General features: G+C 47.5%; 6 protein-coding genes across 6 annotated transcripts; 2 read left to right on the forward strand and 4 right to left on the reverse strand.

Annotated features, from left to right (window-relative positions):
- Nucleotides 1–2,933: 2,933 nt before the first annotated feature.
- On the reverse strand, nt 2,934–3,298 carry M430DRAFT_44833 (hypothetical protein; the record flags this gene model as incomplete). The annotated part of the gene is made up of 2 exons (XM_024867725.1): nt 3,185–3,298; nt 2,934–3,097 (listed from the first exon to the last, which is right to left on the reverse strand). The coding sequence occupies exons 1-2, from the start codon at nt 3,234–3,236 to the stop codon at nt 2,934–2,936; spliced, it is 216 nt and encodes a 71-aa protein (XP_024717865.1). The 5' UTR covers nt 3,237–3,298.
- A 3,625-nt stretch (nt 3,299–6,923) lies between these two features.
- M430DRAFT_36938 (hypothetical protein) lies at nt 6,924–8,280 on the forward strand. The gene is made up of 2 exons (XM_024867023.1): nt 6,924–7,563; nt 7,621–8,280. The coding sequence occupies exons 1-2, from the start codon at nt 6,951–6,953 to the stop codon at nt 8,178–8,180; spliced, it is 1,173 nt and encodes a 390-aa protein (XP_024717866.1). The 5' UTR covers nt 6,924–6,950; the 3' UTR covers nt 8,181–8,280.
- On the reverse strand, nt 8,214–9,479 carry M430DRAFT_44835 (hypothetical protein). Its single transcript, XM_024867726.1, has 2 exons — nt 9,260–9,479; nt 8,214–9,209 (listed from the first exon to the last, which is right to left on the reverse strand). Exons 1-2 carry the CDS (start codon nt 9,414–9,416, stop codon nt 8,473–8,475), a joined length of 894 nt encoding a protein of 297 aa, XP_024717867.1. The 5' UTR covers nt 9,417–9,479; the 3' UTR covers nt 8,214–8,472.
- Nucleotides 9,480–9,715: 236 nt separating this feature from the next.
- M430DRAFT_61097 (hypothetical protein) lies at nt 9,716–15,745 on the reverse strand. The gene is made up of 6 exons (XM_024868898.1): nt 15,402–15,745; nt 14,897–15,293; nt 13,325–14,683; nt 11,344–13,059; nt 10,749–11,161; nt 9,716–10,532 (listed from the first exon to the last, which is right to left on the reverse strand). Exons 1-6 carry the CDS (start codon nt 15,609–15,611, stop codon nt 9,810–9,812), a joined length of 4,818 nt encoding a protein of 1,605 aa, XP_024717868.1. The 5' UTR covers nt 15,612–15,745; the 3' UTR covers nt 9,716–9,809.
- Nucleotides 15,746–15,982: 237 nt separating this feature from the next.
- On the forward strand, nt 15,983–17,588 carry M430DRAFT_145763 (hypothetical protein; the record flags this gene model as incomplete). Its single annotated transcript, XM_024862970.1, has 3 exons — nt 15,983–16,565; nt 16,624–17,499; nt 17,549–17,588. Exons 1-3 carry the CDS (start codon nt 16,045–16,047, stop codon nt 17,586–17,588), a joined length of 1,437 nt encoding a protein of 478 aa, XP_024717869.1. The 5' UTR covers nt 15,983–16,044.
- Nucleotides 17,589–18,027: 439 nt separating this feature from the next.
- Nucleotides 18,028–18,881, reverse strand: M430DRAFT_127073 (hypothetical protein). The gene is made up of 7 exons (XM_024862012.1): nt 18,811–18,881; nt 18,736–18,756; nt 18,650–18,655; nt 18,523–18,604; nt 18,428–18,470; nt 18,210–18,368; nt 18,028–18,150 (listed from the first exon to the last, which is right to left on the reverse strand). Exons 1-7 carry the CDS (start codon nt 18,859–18,861, stop codon nt 18,099–18,101), a joined length of 414 nt encoding a protein of 137 aa, XP_024717870.1. The 5' UTR covers nt 18,862–18,881; the 3' UTR covers nt 18,028–18,098.
- Nucleotides 18,882–18,913: the final 32 nt, after the last annotated feature.

Below are 18,913 nucleotides of genomic sequence, written 5' to 3' on the forward strand. Positions count from 1 at the left end.
AAAAAGGAAAAAAAAAAAAAAAAAAACCCCCCCCCCCCCCCCCCTTCTCCCTATAAAAGAGTCCAAAAAAATAAGAAATAAAAAATTTTTCAAAGCAAGCCGGTGGGAATTGAGCCCACGGCGGGGGTCGAACCCGCAGCCTTCAGATATATAATACTGAAGAGATTCTTAAGTAAGAGTCTGACGCTCTACCGATTGAGCTACGCGGGCTTGTTTTGTTTGCTTTGTTCGATGAGAACTTTTTCTGTTGTTAGGATACTTAAGTCGTTTTCCCCCCCTAGGAAAACTTTTTTTTTATCCTCATTTTTTTCTTGGAGGGGCGGCGGGGTTGTTAGTGAGGAGGTAGGGCTGAGATGTGCGCTAGGGGATCCACCCGGCTACTGGTGTATTGGATTGCGAGGAGTGCGATCTAGGGAGTGAGGGAATGAGGTATTGATTGATTGATTGATTGACGATAATAAGGAAAGACGTCTTAGCTATTTATCTAGCTACCTACCTAGTCATCACTAACAATTGTACAGACTAGAAAATCAAAGAAGTAAGGCAAAAGCAGAGGGGTGGTCCCGTCGTCTTCAATCATACTAGTTAATAGCTTTATCTATTCCCTTAAAGCAGATACCGTAGCTACTCTATACAGCATCTAAATATAGAGTACTATTATATTATTTATGTTCAAAACTAAGGTAAGTAACAAGCAGTGAAGTAATAAGTTGAGGTGGGGTATTCTTTCGCCCGTTTGGGGTGGGGGGGGGGTTTCAATTCTCATCGGCTTGCTTTGAGTTCCTTGCTTCTTTAGGATTCATTTTGGGGTTGAGAGGGGGAGAGGTGAGAGGGAAGGAGACATTTCTCCTTTCTTTAATATATGATAATTTCCTTTCACTGTTATTCCACACATCAATCCTCACCTCCTCTGAGTGCGTCGCGCACGTGACTTATGCACCTTGTTCACCCTCACCCATCCTCAGCCGCCTTTATTGTGTCGTTCACTGCTCACCCCTGCTCACCTAGCCCCCAGGTTTGGAGTTCAGTGCTGCTATACGATGACAACCATGGTTTGAGCCTTTCTTCCGAAACTGCCACAGACTGCGATAGTATAAGAACTAACAAAGGACTCTCATGAGATCCCCCCATGAAAACAAAGCCAACTATGATGGGTGGTTGTACGAGGAGAGGGATGAGGGATTAGGAAAGGAGAAGGAATGGGTTTTTAGGAAGTCGCAATTGCATAAAAGGTTGAAGGAAGGGAATCTGGGGAAGTGGTGATTGTCGTGAGACTTTGCACTGACTGTACAGTGTGTATTGAAACTAAGAATGCCGGAATGAGACCGAATATTCTGGTATCTCGTACTGGGATGATCTCTGCTTCGAAACCTCCCCTATACGTCTTGAAGCTGTATGGGTGTAACAAAATAAAACAAAAGTGGCACATGGAAATGTTTTTGTCTTAAACAAGAAATGATAACTCTACCACGGTCCACAGGAAGAATGTGTTATCCGCTCCATAATATGCACTAGCAGGATAGGTGGAACTCAGGTTTTTTCTCTGTATATACATTTTTCCTGAGGACTACTTAAGAGTAGAAATTTAGAAATTCCGCATGGCCATAGGCCGGGACGATGTAAGAGCCAATAATAGAAATTATACGCACTAGCATCAAATCGTAACATCTAGATGCTCCGCCCTCTGAGCAATATTGAGGCACACAAGCTGACAATTGTGCTGATAGTAGACGGGTGATGATCAATTAGTCGCTCAGGGGCAGTTCTATGATGAGCTCGACGGGGAACAAGAGAAATTTGCAGGAACTGAAATGCACATAGAAGAGCATCGGGATTGCAGGTCAGCAACGGTTTTGACAAGTGGCGGGAAGAGGCGCAATCAGCAGGATGAAAGATGTATCAGGAATTGTAAGGTAAGAATGGACGGTGGCAAGCTGATACTTAGAAAATCCCTCCAATCGTAAAATGGCAGGCAAAGAGCTTAAACCAATTATTTCCTGCGACTCTTTTGGTCATCATACTTATGATCAACCCCTCTCAGCTCTTCGCCAGTACCAACAGCTCGCGTCCGTGTCTGGCGTGTCCTCCTATGGCCACCTACGTTAGACTGATCGATATCCCCACTCGGCCCAAGTGGAAGCAAAATGCCCTTGATGATTGCGGTGGAGTTATTATAGAGGATGCCAGAGCATGGGACAAAGCTTATTCATTGTCCGCAGCAGGTATTTATATAAAGGTATCCGTTTGCCGGGAAATTCGCACACGGCGGAGCGTACACACTGTGCGCAGGGGTACTTTGAACAGATGGATTATCTCCATTGTTTGTCGAGTGACCCCAGTATCCCCTGAGTAATTGATTAGTTGGGCCCTCTCTGCAGTCATAATCGTCACTATTATAATCTGTGGAGTTGGCAGTCTCAGTACGTTTGGAGAGACAGGAGGTCGATGATTTGCTAATCACTTCTCCTTTAGCTTGTCCCTTGACTGCTCCAAGATTGGCAGGAGGCTTCGAGCAGTTTGGATCTAGAACTCCATTTTGAAAAAAGCGATGTCCAGAAAGCCCGAGTCAATCGTGGAAGTGGTTTGTTTTGATCGGGCTGGCATGGTCTCAGAGTCTAATGACTTTGACATCGGTTGACAATAGCATTGTGGTCCAAAAACCTTACCAGTAGTTGTCGCTGAAGAAGACGATTGCGTAGCCTTTTCTGTGCTTTCATGGAACGCATTCAAATATTTCTTCGTTAGATGGGCGGCACGTTCTAGAGGACTTTTAGCGCTTATCGGATAGTTCTGTCAAGCCTTCATTTCTGAGTGGTTGTTATGGGTTTGTAGACCAAGATCTTCTAGTATATTATATTAACACGCTGCCCGTCGAAAACAATAACCGTAACTAACCTTGAAACTGTATTCTTGGAGACACCGGGTCGATATCTCTACGAACGGGCATATGAGGTCGCTCCATCATCTTGTGAAGTCTGTGGATCCGCTGGTCGTTGCTCAAGAGGGCTTTGAGCGAGAGGACCTTGAGATTCGTAATAAGATCCTGACTGAGCGCTGCCCTGATTGTATTCGGAAGCTTCGTCTCCGTAACGTAACACTATCTAACATTAATATATTTGTAATTACAGAGAAGAATTCACGCTACCTGAGGGGGTCTGATGTGGATCTAGTAGTGGTCGCTTACGAGCCCGACGTTTAAGATGCTTGTAGATAGTGGATCCATAGGGAACGGACATCTGTGAGCACGGAGTGACGCGCGGTGTTAATAGGTTGATGCTGAGTGAGGGGTTTCGGAGGCTGATGGTCCAGATTTCAGACAGGTAGATGGGTGTGTTACATCCAAGGCGTGGCGATTAGCTGGAAGGTTTGATTTGCTCGCGTACGGCGATCAAGTGCATCGCTTTGCATGGACGATCTGGAGCAGGACAGTATGCTCAAAAACCAATCATTTTGCTGGTCGCGATACGATAAGCTTGGTGAAGAAGCACGGGTTGGGAAGACGTCCCTGCTAAGCGGCTCGGTTATGGTCTCGGGGAAGTCGGGACTCGGGAGCGACCCGTCGGGAACTAACCCAAAGTCTGACCCGCCCCCGCTAACGCTTCTTTCACCCATTGCGCCGCACGCTCAGCAAATGGAGCTGCTTCCTCGTTATATGATACAGACCCCCGAATCGGAGCTCAGACGGTGCTTTGCGAAAGGTTTGCTGTCTGCTGGGAATTTATAACACAACCCAAAACGCCAAGAGATTCATCTGTCCGAACGTCGATTCCGTGCTAAGGCTAAAACCGAAGGAGAGAGGGCCGGAACTAGAGAATCCAAATCTTCTGTGGTTGATGTCGGTTGTTGTGGATTCAACAAGAGGGGACTTGATATATTTCTCGTATACCTTTGGTGCTCTCTGGCGGTCGGTTGCATATACTCGGATTGTGGTGCCTCTAATGCATGGTAGCGGTTTTACACTAGAGGCTCTCCAAAATAGATGTTGCAGTTGGTCGATAATCAATTTAATTTTACTGTGACAAAAATAGATTGTGAAGTGACAGGCACGCTTCGGTGTGACCTCTTCTTCGACGAGGTGGTACTGGGCTTCGCAAGAAAGTCGTCACTTTAAGCCCTGATTGCAGGAAAGCGACCCTAAAGGCGTTCGGTTTTGGTATCTAGAGCGATTTAGGATGGCAATGATAATCGGTTAAAGGAGAAGATGGTGACCCTCTGTTGACTGACTTGCCCTGGGGCTTCGGAAGGCTGTTCAAGGACATGGTGAGGAACGAGCTACACTGTTTACATGAGTCCAACTTGAACCACGAGAAAATTGGATAGCAAGCCTCAAGCGGCGGGACCCCAGGTCTGAAGTTTACCTTTGATAAACCGACGGCGATGTTGAGCCGTTCAAGCTCATCCTAGCTGTTTGCATACGAGTTTGAATCTCGCATGCTTTGTTGGCCTGCTACCTATCAGCGCAAAAGAATAAATTGGGGATTGCATCCCTTGAGTGGTTATATTCGGCAGAATCCCTGTGGGATGATCACTCCCTCTCTTGAATCCTTTCTTCCATCTTTTGCGCATGTGCATGAAGTTTTCTGGACGTTTGTTTTCATGGCGGTTGACATAGGAATAACACTTGACCTTTTCAAGGCGTTCCTTTCACCGCCACAGCCTTTACCGGCTTAAACTCGTACCAAATCCAAAAGATTTCATAGTTCCCAAGTACAGCTCTTTGCAATCTGAATTGTAAATATGCCATCAATACCTGTTGCATATAATTTGCATAGGCATAGTGTTCGCAAATGACATGCAGATCGCACTCAACGCCTCACTAAGCGGCATCTTCGTCAAGCCTAAGAAATAAGTGTCGAAGCCTTGTACTACAACCGCCACGGCCACGGCCCCGGCTTCGGTATCGGGCAGGGTGTGCCTTCCCGTCTTTCCTTCCCGCAACCTCTAAATCTAATAGATCAGTATTCTTGCACGTTCAGGCATGGAAGATACAACAACGATCGCTTCTTGCCCGCAAATAAACTTTTGGTAACATCAGCGAGTTCTCTCAGTATGCAAGTGAGCTCTGTGATAGTAATATCGGCTAATGTTGATGTTGGGGCTGCAGGAAGCGGCACATCAGGTGAAGATGCTGGTAAGGACAAGGGTTGGTTCAACTGGTAGTCACAAGAAAGGCATGTCAACGGTGTTGAATTTGATTCCTTGATAACTTGGTCCAGAATGTGAATGTTCCATGCGAATACTGTGCGCGCTGACTTGCGGCTGTCGTGATTGAGTATCTACTCCCCGATGGTCGACGAAAGGGCAGCGACGACAAAAGCTTGCATTCATAAGAGTAAGGCTCAAAGAACAGAGATCGTATGTCAGTGAAGGGCCAGACAGCAAGACAGGCACCATAATGAGAATAACTCTTTCGATAGAACGGTATGCATGTCAGGATTCCGGATCCTCCTGTAGTCTGGCTTCGCGACCAATAATAGAAATCGCAGCAGGGATTATCTGAAAACACAAACTGTTGGTTCTCGAGCAGAGAATCCGTTTTGCGATAATGGAGTAGTAGGGAATTCCCCGGTGAGAGATTCCCCTTTTCTGGCACCCATGTCTTAGAGAAGGCTGGTCTCAAGACACGGCTTCGCTTGCTGCGCCAATCCCACGCTGGGGCGGAGCAACCCTGGGGTCATATGAGAGCGCGAACATCTCGGGCGCTGGAGTTCTAGACGATAAGTTCCTCGGAGTGCTCTCCGTGACATGCGGGTCACTGTGTATGCATAAAGCCCTCACCCTCCTGGTCTGCATGCTTTGTCCGATGCATGAATCCTTTACCATCGAATAATACGGATTGCTACATCTTACCTCGCATCTGCCACGTAGCCTGCAATATACAGTCCTGGGAACTGGCGACTTGGGAGCTACACATCTGCCCAACCCTTTCTCGACTTCTGGAAACCCTCGCAAAATCCATATTCGAACACCACGCATCCACAAAGATTCAGAGACATGTGGAAATCCATGACCCCCAAGGACCTTGCCCTCATCATCATCCTCTGTCCTATATTGCTTCTTGGCCTGTTTCTGCCCGAATACATCATCGAGAAACTCCACTTGTAAGGCTTCCCGCACATCAATCGCACTCCGGACTGTAGCCAAGATTGAAGGAATGTGGCCCGGCAAGGCAAGAACATGTACGAGGATGTGGGATTCAAGTCCAATTGGATTTGGGGAGTCGGGATTCAAGGGCCATATCGGTCGTCGCAGATACACACTAAGTAAGTATCTTGCGATTCCCCGAACGTGATGCTGGGCAACGAGGGAATAGGGGTATCTGAGGGTAAGGCCGGTTCGAGATCCTAGAAGCACCACAGAAAGATGGAGGTCTCATGAGGGAATAAAAAAACATAGTATATGTGCTGAGTTCGGGCTAGCGAAACTGAAGCATTTGCTGATCCAATTTTTTGACCATAGGAATAAGGAAATATCAGCGGAAAGAGAAGGCGTTGAGCAGATGAACATGGGAGAGTCTTGAGATATTGCTAATTATTTGGAGAACTTATGGAGAACTGCTCCTATGTAAAACGGTGGGAACTTATGTAGAAATTCTTAATGGACGATGGAGGGGATTGAGGAATATGTGTGACGAATTTCTCAGTCTCTCGAGCGAGCGCAGTTACTCCTTGGTACCACGAATGGAATGCTTGGATACGGCTTTCAAACTCTCAGTGTAATCCGCAACTATTGAACATCATGGGATCGAATTGTCGAGACAACAGCCATCAATAAATGTTTAAGAACAACTTGACAAGTGACGTGGGCTGATATTTCTCGAGTTAATATGTTGTGGCGGTGCCGCTTTAGATGTGGCGCGGGTCCCTCTAAATAATTCTCAGCCTTAAGCTTCCTTGCCTTGAGTTCTCGTCGAGAGCAACAAGCAACAAGCAACCGCGACAACCTTCAGAATGGCCGACGTCGAGACAGCTACACCTCCAGTCATGGCGCAAGAGACGGAGGCAGAGGAGACTTCTACAGCGCTCACAACAACGAGTAACGAGGTCGCGGCGCCTGCAGAGAGAAAGGTCAAGAAAATCATTCGCAAGAAGAAGCGTCCCGCGCGACCGCAAGTCGACCCCTCGACTATGAAATCCGAACCTCCTCCTCAGACAGGTACAATCTTCAATATCTGGTACAATAAGTGGTCTGGTGGCGATCGCGAAGACAAGTATTTGTCAAAGACAGCTGCCAAGGGGCGCTGTAATATCGCGAAGGACAGTGGATACACCAAAGCCGACAAAGTCCCTGGAAGTTACTTCTGCCTATTCTTTGCGCGGGGATTATGCCCGCGAGGCCAAGAATGCGAGTATTTGCACAGATTACCGGGTATTCATGACATGTTCAACCCGAACGTCGATGTCTTTGGAAGGGACAAACACTCTGATTATCGAGATGACATGGGAGGTGTTGGAAGTTTCATGAGGCAGAACCGAACAATCTACGTTGGCAGGATACATGTTAGCGATGATATCGAAGAAGTGGTCGCAAGGCATTTTGCGGAATGGGGCCAAGTTGAGCGAAGTAAGTCCTCTTCATCTCATGTCATAATCATGGAGTCTGGAGCTAACTTGTGTACAGTACGTGTTCTCAATACTCGAGGTGTCGCGTTCATTACGTATTCGAATGAGGCAAACGCACAGTTCGCAAAGGAGGCAATGGCGCATCAGTCATTAGATCATAACGAGATTCTGAACGTCCGGTGGGCCACCGCGGATCCAAATCCAATGGCTCAAGCACGAGAGGCACAGAGGATTGAAGAGCAGGCGGCAGAAGCTGTGCGAAGAGCCTTGCCCGCCGAGTTTGTAGCTGAGATTGAAGGCCGTGATCCAGAAGCTCGGAAACGGAAAAAGATAGAGGGCGGTTTCGGCTTGGAAGGGTACGAGGCTCCTGATGATGTATACTTTGCAAGGGGCGCGAACGCAGTCAACCCCATCGGCAGGCAGGGTTTGGAACTTGAAGAGGAGCAGAGGTTGATGATCGAGGCGGACCAGACGGAGAAGACTGAGACAGAGGAAAGTGGTATATTCTCGAGCAACACACTTGCGGCATTGCAAGGTGCACAAGGGGCATTCACCTCAAAACGAAAAGCAGCAGCCCCTTCGGGACCATTGGTGGCTTATGATAGTGATAGCGATTAAACGGCCTATCAGCGTATTGGCGTTGAGGAGTTGGGAAGGACTGGCGCTACAACAACCAGATTCAGTGAGGTAGCTCAAATGCCACATTATTCGGATGGTTTGTAAATGTTCGCTGTCTACTATTACCCGGTAGTTCCTTTTGTGAAATTGTGCTGGACTCTTTGACTGAATTCGAGGTTCCCCATACCAAGATAGCCAGGTAGGTCCGTCCATAAAGATATTGAGAATCATTACCCACAATCGCCCACGATTGGTTACTGGAGAACACACAGCTGGTTGCTTGCGGATTCTTTCAACTATTGAAGATCCTCGAGTAAAGCATCTCATGCCTTCCAACCCATAGATCCATCATCGGCACGCTCTGTCCAGCGTCCTCTATCTTTGTGTTCCACTCACGATGGAGGACTTCCCAAATGCCACGCTGCGTTTCATTACTGGCCAGCACCTTTTGTGCATGATACGGGCCGAAAATACTCGCTCGCACAGCTGCGGATAGCAGGGCTTTCACATGGCTCAAAATGAACATGTACGCAGTCTGCTGCAAGCTTATTCCCACCACACGAGCAATGACGCCAAACAGGGGTCCTAGATGAGCGGATACGGGAGGGAGTTCGTCTGAACTAGCTGAAGAAGAAGAGCGGAGAAGGACTGAGAATGCCCTCAATGCATCCACAGCAGTTTGAGAGGCACCTGCAGGTATTGAAGAGCTAAATGATCGATCCCATATCGACAGCAGGGCCCGGCCCTGTGCAACAGATGCGCGGCGACCGACAGTACATATGATCGCGGCATCTAGGGTATCGTCGAGCTCCACGAGGTCGAGCGGATTTCGAAAGGCCTCAAGTACGAACGGCAGGGTCGTCGAAGCATATGAGGACAGCGAGAGTTTTAGAAAGGTGGGGAAGGAGGAAGCAGGGCGGGAATGTGCCAGATAGGACTCGAGGCCACTGCTAAAGGCAAAAGAGCCCAAGGGGAGAGCGGAATCTGCTAGCAGGAAGAGGAAATGGTGCGGTGACGAACCAAAAGGACCTGATCCGAGTCAGAAGGATATGGAGACATAGGAGAAGTTGGCTAATTACCAGTGCTCATCAACACTCGCGCCGGCGGGGCCAAGGTGGGCTGCTCAGAGATAATCTGAGCATTCAGACGGGCTTTGGCATCTTGGAGACGTCGCTCAAGCTCGGCAATTTCAGCACGGATTGTCTGCGACCGTGACGGGTCGACTTCTTTGCTCATCGGTACAGCATGCTATTGTCGCATTGATAGAGAATTTCGATCGGAGCGAAATCCCGGAAGATATACCTCTTACCCCGTACGAAGTACCTAGGTAGATAGGAGAATGCAAGGTACGGGGTAATAGCCGCGCTAGACGATAGTACTGCATATACTCCCCTGTATTATTCGGCCCACGTCTTGTAGCATGGAGAGGGTCGAGAGCTCATTACGGCGTACACTTACTTCTCTGTATACCAGACATGAAGGGTATTCTACAGTCAGAAGCGTCTCACAATATAGGTTTGACTCCTATACAATTTCCTGAATTGAATTTATTGTATAAGCGCTCAGGGTATCTGCAATTCCGCAACAACAAACTACTGCTGTATAACCCCCCCTCCCCGGATTCCTCTCTCAAGCTCCAAGGTCGTAATATATGCATGACCCGGTTCTGAAATTATAGATGAAGGCATTCCTGGTAATGCCTTTATTCTGCTGTGCCAGGGTGCTCATCAAATCATGGATCTCCCCTATGTAGCGTCGCTCCGTCGTTGGGACCGCATGTGTCACTCTTCTCCAACTCTCAGCATCAGATAGCCTCGTTTCACGGATCATGTCCATAACTGGATCAGTAGTCTCAATAGCAGCAATTGGTCCATCCAGGAAGGATTGCACTAGGGCCATTGTTCTTCCTTGTGCCTGCTCAACGATGTTGCGTCTATTGGACTTCTTGCTCTTCGTCCCAGCCACAAGAACACGAACATCTTGTTCATGGTCACTCAGACCGCTAGTTTCAGGTTGAGTTGAAAGGCGCTGCAGCTTTGCTCGCTGATTTGTACCATCTCTCTGCTCCTTCTCTCGGATCTCGCTCCTCAGCCAGGCCAAGAGCTGGGTCGATGGAATGTCGGCATCCGGGACATCTTTCCTATCCATACTCTTGATTTTTATAATAGCATCCTGCTTGATTATTATAATCCAAGAGTGATTATCTCCTCGGTATTTGGAAAGCAAGTCTTCGGAGGAGCGTGAATCCTGTGCTAGTTCTGCACTTATATCATGGGCCCATAGCTGTTGAACAATATCAACACCCGTTGTACGTAAAATTGCTGGGTCATGACTGGCAACAAGCACATCACACTAATCTAAAAGTTAGCTCATATATTAGAAAGAGTGAGTTTAGATGAATGATCTCGGTATGTTAGCAGGCATCTTCGGAAAGAATCCGCGACGCTCAACCACGGAGATGCCCCATAGTCAGGGCTCGAAGAGGTCCATCAAGCTAGCCTCTTGTGGAGGAAATTTTCAAACTGCCTTCGAAATTCCAGAGAATAATAAAGGAGAGTTTTTACGCACCCGTTTTGTGTTCCAGATACCTTGCAGATCCTCTTCTGGCTTCTTGAGAAATCCCTTGGCGCCAGCCTTTGGAAGCCTTGCCATCTTTTCCCATGCCAAGTTGAACCCGACGGCGTGACGTTCTTCACCGCCAATTCTGTGCCGATGTTCTCGAATGAGAGAATCATAGCGTCCACCAGCAGCAAATACATCTCGTACCTTTCGGTCGTACAGACAGGAGAATATTATACCTCCCTTGCAAAACTTTTCCTTCAAACTCCCCAGAGGATTCAGATAGATCTTGCTTCTGACATCAAAACGCTTGGTATACACAATGACATCCTTCAGATGAGCAATTGCAGAGGAAGCTCTGTCGAATATATCTGTGCCTTCGAAAATAGTCTTGAGCTTTTGAATAGCTCTGGCGGGCGTGTCTATCAAGATCAGTCATTAGTAAATCATCCAGCATGTTAATATTTAAATTCTTTCTGATCATCAAAATTATCTGTTGAGTATAGCGGGGTTGGATTCCGACAAAGGTTTCACTGCCCATCTAGAGCAGTTTTTACAAAGGCTTTCAATAACAGACTGGAGATCGATGCTTGACAATACGTACCTCGGAAATCAAAGCGTTGTAAGTCATCAACACTTGTAGCCGATACTCCAATGAGTGGTGATCTAAGCTCAGTCCTAATTTTCTGCCATGTCCACTGTTGGACATTGAGTTTGCTCAAAGTATCCGAGACAAGCTGGCGAACACCAGTCTCTATTCGGCAAAAATCGAATATGAGGCTAAGAAGATCACTGTGATTTATGTGAAAGCACATTTGTGTTGCTGGAAGAGATGGGAAACTGCAAACAATTTCGTCCAGCACCTTGATCACTTCCGCCTCTTTCAATGCCAAATCGAGACTGTCAATGGATACAATATCGAAGTCAACTTCTCCGAAAGTTTGAGGTTGACCGCCAGATTGTCTATCACGAAAGACAGGGCCAAAAGCGAAGGATCGTTGCGCAGCTGGTTCATGCTTTGCAATCGCTCGGGCATATGGCAAAGTGAGATCATATGGTAATTGGACCAAAGTTCCATTAGAGTCCAATAATTGAACAGCATTGGGCCCATAGTGTCCTGAACGTGGGAATAAGACACTGCGTGGTGTCTCTACCGCTCCATGATGGCGAAAAATGCCAATTAACTTTTGTTTGACAAGACCTTGTAGCAGGAGATCGTTAGCACTGTGGTTAGCAGTGCCCATATCCCAGGCGAAGTCTTTGGCTTGTTTTATAGGCTGTGAGAACAAGGCGCTCATCATCTTGTGATAATAGGGAGATTTGGGATCTGAAAGTCCAGCTAATGCTTGACGGATCGTTTCGCTTTCCATTTGTACTGGCAGTTTTCCGCTTTGTAATAATTCGGAGCTCGCTGGCCTATCTTTTGGGTTGTGGTTGAGAAGTGACAGGATGATCTCTGCTTGTACATGCTTTTCCCTGACGTCAAAATCTGATGGTAGAGCAGGCTGCTTTTGTCTCAGTCTTTCAACGACTTGGGCTCGTTCCATACCCACGATTGGTCGGTAACACATCTCGAAGAATATGATACCAAGGGAGTACATGTCCACCTTACTAGTGTAGGTGCCCCCAACCGACGAACGGACCTCAGGGGCCACGTAAAAGGCTGTGCCAATGCTTCTGGTCATATCACCACCGATAAGCATAGCAGTGGAAGATGCCTTTTCGTTAACGTTGTAGTGTCCACTCGTTGCTAATCCAAAATCCCCGATACGAACGTTTGACGCAGCGTCGATGAATACGTTCTCCGGTTTGAGATCGCGGTGGACAACGTTCAAGCTATGGATATGAGCTAACCCTTCCAGAACCTGCCGAAATAGACGCCAAATTTCATCATTGTCCTTGTAGAGACCTCTTTTGATTAGGTCGCGAAGTGTTCGTTTCTCGCAGTATTCCATAGAGATATATAGAATGGTTTTGAAAGGTCGCTGAAAGCGTGAGCTGGAACGGGTACGCTTCAAGACTAATTTATTGCGTCCATTTCCTGCATTGATGTTTCGGTCTCCATGGCTCGTGGAATCGTCATCTTCCTCATCATCAGCTTCTGATTCTGAATCATCATCGTAGCCAAATTCAATCTGTGGATATCCACTGGAGGACATAAAATCTAGGCCACCAGTACTAGTCCCAAATTCAATCTCCGGCCCGTCTGCCGGGGATACATCTCTGACAGAACCTCCGGATGTTGCTGTGTCCGTAGTCGCGAGATCGTCGTCGGTTCCAGATACATCTAGTACCTCTTCGGTCCAGGTGTTATAATACCCTTGAAAATTAATATTGTTAGTCTAAATGGGCTTTTGGAAGAACATCTAAAACACGGCTATTGCGTTGAAGCGCAAGACAGAACCCCAGACAGCTATAGGATAGGCAATAAAAGCGCGTCAAATGGTTCTTCTCAACCTTGTCAAGTGTAAGTGCTATTTACCAGGGAGATCCAGTAAACAAATTTGTGTGACACGCCCACCAGATATGACAGGCAGTTTTCAACAGAAAGTAGAGAAATAAGGGACCAAAGAAAGAATACTTACGGACAACGTAAGGATGGCTGAGTTGTGACAGGAGACGAACCTCTTTCAAGACCTCAGTCAGTGACGATGATGACTTTTGAGTGATCTTCTTGATAGCGTAGATTCGCCCATCGAGCTTCTTCCTTGCTTTTACCACTTCACCGAAACCACCTTTGCCAAGACGACCTTCCTCTACGAAGTCCTCTTTGTACCTAGAGAAAGGACCACCAGCATTCATAGAGTCATGCCTCTGTCGATGTGGAGTTACAGGCATCGTTGACGTTATAGATCCCATCGTCGACCCCGCAGCAGATATCTCTTCATCAAGTATGGGCGCATCTGTGGCTAGAAATTCGGAAGAGCTCAATTCAAACGCACGAGGGCGTTTCTTTGGATCCGGTTTGAACAGCTTATGCACAAGCTCATCCAGAGAACTAGACAATGATAATGAGTCTGCCAGAATCATGGGGGAAGCATATTTTTGAATGACCGTCAAGCCAAACATCATCTGTAAAAATAGAATCCCGAAATCCCAAATGTCCGTCTTTGGGGTGTACTGCGGCTGTTCTGTGTTTGCGATTTCGGGTGGAAGCCAGTAGGCGGACTTGGCTACCGATATTGTATCTGCTGGTTGTCTTCTCTTGCTACAGAGACGATGCAGCTTCATTTCATAGCCAGCATCAGCCAGCTTTGGCCTAACTTCTCCCGTTGGCTCTCTCACTAGAAGGACATTGCCACAGTGTATATCCTCATGGGTGATGCCGTGACCGTGAATGTAGCGTAACGCATCAAGGAGCTCTATTGTCCACGAGCGGACTTTGCTCACGTCAAGACTCCCAGCAATGTCAAGAAACTCTTCCAGCGAACCTTTCTCAGCAAACTCGCTCAAGATGTTAACGGTCCATGACGAGTCGGACTCTGCATCTTCATCAATGGTCCGATGAACCTTGAAATCTAGAAGTTCAAGTACATTTTGATGTCTGATCTTCTTCAGTTGTTCCAGCTCAGTTTCAAGTAGCTGCAGTTGTTTCTTGAAAGAGTTGTGGTCTTTCACTACTGTGTCGAGGTCTGTCTGTTTCAAGACAAGTGTTGGAGCTTCGCCGGCAGTGAGTGCTCTAACTGTATAGCACTTCGATATAGGACCTCGACGAAGTAAGGCCTTACCGGCTACGGCCTGAAATACAAAAGGGTTTCCAGAAGCATCTGTATAGTTGATTGTTTGATCAAAGGTAAATAGTTCATGGAGCGCTTGACCATTGGAGTTCTTATCCATAGGTGACTGAGGTATCATAGTCGGAGGTGGCCGATTCTTGAGCTGCGTCTCTTTTACTTTTATTCTTTGACGCTTAAGCTCGTCTTGAACCAATGACCCAAGCATACCTGAAGACTTAGAGTTAGTATTACTCTATCGGGACCAGAGAATAGAACACTTCTGAAAGATGACTCATAAGCTCAGACACTTCTGTTACTCAGGTGGCAGTATCACACGGATAGATATCCGTCTTTTGACTCAATAATAAGTCTTCTCAGTTAGATAATAAGGTGACCATGAGTTCATCTTAATACAGGAAGCTGTAATGAGAAGGCACATACGTTCTTGCTCCATACTCTCAAGTCTTTTCTTCCGTTCTTCCTCCTGTCTCTGTTCTTCAGCTAGTTTGGCCGCAGCTGATTCATGCGCAGCGCGCTCTTCTTCCAGGCTAGGAAGCTCTCGACCTGCAGCCTTGGCTTCGGCTGCTTCGTCTAATATCTCCTGGCAAACGTTGACGATTTCCATTATCATAGCTTGTTCCTCGGCCACCAACTCTTTAGCCTTGGCCTCAATCGCCTTTCGAATCTTAAATCGTGTTGCTTCTCGGAGCCCCTCATCCCCTTTGATACTTAATAAAGGCGGCGTTCTAGGATATGTGGCCGTGAGCGTCGCAGCAAGAGTCACTGCTATATCTTCGTCCGGGGATTTAATGCGTATTTCAAACTGTGGCTCTGATTTCTGATCAACAGTCAGTCAAATAATCTTCGTGCTAGATAGATACAGACGGCTTATCGTGCCGTCTATTTGCTAGAATACTCCTAGTGGTTCCAAATCGGCGGTTCTTACCTTCCATGCCACATGATTGGTTTCGATTTGGGTGAAATCTTCTCCATATATTGAAGACAAGGCAATGAGCTCGTCCTCTTGGATTTCTTCATATTGAGATTTTGGAGACGGGGATGGGGCTGCGTTCCCTTTGGTGGGCGTCAAGCCTGGGAACCCAGACGAGGAGGTATTGAGTTGCGTTTTCTTTCCCCAGGGATTAGTTGGCGGCATGTTGTTTGACTGGCGTCTGATCGAATGGGAAACTTCGATTTAGGATAGATTCGTAGCCGTGGCTACGGACCTTCACGCACTGGGGCTGTTCATTTTGCAATAATGGTTCTGGTTCTGGTTCTGGTTGTGAGTAAGTGTTAGATGACTGGGGAGTCAAAAGATACCCACCGCCACGGCCAGCGTCAACACGACGAGGCTGAGAGCAAGGATTAGGCTAGCCTTTCGCCCCACCCTTCCCGCACCGCGCTAAACCGTTTCTGGCCCCGAAGGGCGCGAGGTCTGGAAAAAACGTTTCTTGACTTTCTGACTCACGACTCTTTACAAGGAGGTATATCAATCCTACAATTGCCTCTAAGACTATCTGCTGGGCTCACAGCTCAGTTCAGGTATTTTGAGGGTCTTCAGAGCTCCCAATTGCCTCCAATTGCCCCCAATGGCTCTCAGATCCTCGCCGGCATCGGCCTTCCCGCGCCTGATAAGACCAACAGCCTCCCAATCTCAATCCTCTTCCTCTGCCAGCGGCCTCCGTCACTACTCTGCTCCTCTTGCTGGCACTGTTCCCCCGGCGAAACAGAAGTATGTTCCTACGAGTGGCACATATCCTAAAGGCTTTCTCGTCTCGGGAACGTATGTGGGAGTGAAACCGGCAAATAAGAGCACTCCAGACCTAGCATTTCTTGCTTCCGAAACACCATGTGCTGCCGCCGCGGTCTTCACGAAGAACAAGTTCCAGGCAGCTCCTGTAACTGTGAGCAGAGAAATGCTGAAGAGGAGAAATAACAGCGGCATTCGTTCTGTTATTGTCAACTCTGGATGTGCAAACGCTGTCACAGGGAAGGGTGGCATGGAGGATGCGGAAAAGATGGGCATGCAAGCCGATAAGTGTTTCGATGCGCCTAATGATGGCAAGGGAGGGAGCACAATCGTTATGAGCACGGGTGTCATTGGCCAAAGGTAAAAAGAATTGTGCATTCTGCGTTTAGTGAGGCGTGAAACTGAGCTCTGTTCACAGATTACCAATCCAGAAAATACTGAACAAGATTCCCGCGGCCTACGATGCGCTGGGAGCATCGCACAACCATTGGCTAGATGCAGCCCGAGCAATATGCACGACAGACACTTTTCCAAAGCTTATATCCCGAACGTTCTCACTACCATCCTCGCCATCCATTGAATATCGTATGGCGGGCATGACAAAGGGAGCAGGCATGATTCATCCCAATATGGCAACCTTATTAGGGATGATTGCTACAGATGCCCCAGTAGCACCTGCCCTTCTCCAATCACTCCTTACCAATGCCGTGAACAAGTCATTCAATAGCATCTCAATCGATGGCGACACCTCTACGAACGATACAGTGGCAGTATTGGCCAACGGTGCAGCTGGTGGAAACGAGATAACTTCTGAATCATCTGAAGATTATGCAGCTTTCCAGAATACTTTAACTGAACTTGCAACTGATCTCGCCAAGCTCGTGGTCCGAGACGGTGAAGGTGCGACCAAATTCGTTACTATCCGTGTGACCGAGTCTCCATCCGAGCTTGTGGCTCGAAAGATTGCAAGCACCATAGCGAGATCGCCGCTTGTCAAGACTGCTTTATATGGAAAGGATGCTAACTGGGGCCGTATTCTCTGTGCTACCGGCTATTCCTTGATCTCCGAACCGGGTTTACCAATCAATAACGTTCCTGAGATTTTGCCTGAGAAGACAAGTGTCTCTTTTATACCTACGGATGGGTCTCCAGAGCTGAAGCTTTTGGTCAATGGAGAGCCTGAAACTGTAGATGAGGTACGTGCAGCACAGATTTTGGAGCACGAGGATTTGGAAATTCTTGTCAGATTAGGAGGTGGAACGGAGGAGGCAGTTTATTGGACTTGCGATTACAGGTAAGCTCAACTAAGGAATTTATAAGGTATTTGGGCTAATGAAATACAGCCATGAGTATATTACGATTAATGGAGACTACCGGACATGATCACGGAGATTACGATCACATCCGGTCTTGATAGAGAGACCGCTGGGAGCAAATAGTTTTCTTGAAGACGGCAATTCACCTTAGAGGTTACATAGGCTCAAGTCATGTTTAGCCCCAGCTCAGACTACCTGACAGGGAAGAGGCAGCCAATTTTCTATCAGTACCTAAGGGCTGGCTTTGATAAGCAGAAAGCTTTTGAATCGAAGACATATTTTTGAGTGGATTAATCCACCATTGACAATTTTTGCCCCCCTATGATGTGAATAGTTTCGCTTCGGGATGATGGGGATGCCGCTTACATAGGTTTATATGATGTCGGTGATCCCTTGAAAAACTTCGGCGTGAGCCACTCGGCGCAACGCCTCAGCGAAACCATCACCTTGCTAGTATCAGTCAAGCAGAATAAAACGGACGACTTCAAGATGCATAGATTGTAATTCAGTGAGATAGCGCCGATTCTTCCGCGTTATGTACAAACAGTGAACCCCCACCAAGTTCCAACTATGGCGACTATACCCTCTGCTCTACTTTGGGTTCCCACGCAGTGATCTTTGGCTTGGTACTAAGTAGCAAAGAAGAATCAGCTAGAAAGCCTGAGGATTTCTTGGACTATGGACTCACGTAGAGTATGTTTTGAAAGCACCACGGGATGCACTGGGGTTCGGTCGGTGTTCCGGCAACTCCCAAGCCCGTACACCCGTTTGGAGGATAGGGTCTTGGGTGGGAGGCTTGTCAACCATATATGAAAGCCAGGCATGCCATCCGGGCTCGATTTGTGTTCTGTATACCAATGGTCAGGACTTTGGCCACACGCATATCACCCAAGGAGGGGCATTTACGGGTCGACTTCTTTCTCCTTGTAGTCCACCCATCTTGTCCGCACTGTAGGATAGTGAGCTCTTGGCCTTCGATATGGGTCTCTAGGAGAGCGTACAGGGCAATTCCTCCTCTAGGTTCTCGTAGTATTTGTTTCCGAACTTGTCCTTGGCGATAAACGTTCCGGCTTTGGTATCACCTGCAGTACATGTGAGCTCCAAGTCCAGGCAGAGAAAATGGCGTAATATGTACCTATGTACTAGAGGAGAAACACACCCGTAAGCTACGTTCTCGTTGTAATGAGAGAAGGATATGGTTCGGGTAGACGTACTTGCATTTGGTGACCGGCTTCCTATGATCGCCAACGTTAGCTAATTCGGGGGTACACTCTAGATGAGATACATACTTTGAAACCAATTCTGCGCAAGTTGCGCAGGGTTCTCAGGATCGTAGACATGGTGCTGGCTGTTCAATGGCTCCAGATGTTGAACGAGGCGAGTGTTGATGAT

The sequence above is a fragment of the Amorphotheca resinae genome (genome assembly GCF_003019875.1).
Source record: "Amorphotheca resinae ATCC 22711 unplaced genomic scaffold M430scaffold_11, whole genome shotgun sequence".
Taxonomy (NCBI): Eukaryota; Fungi; Ascomycota; class Leotiomycetes; order Helotiales; family Amorphothecaceae; genus Amorphotheca; species Amorphotheca resinae.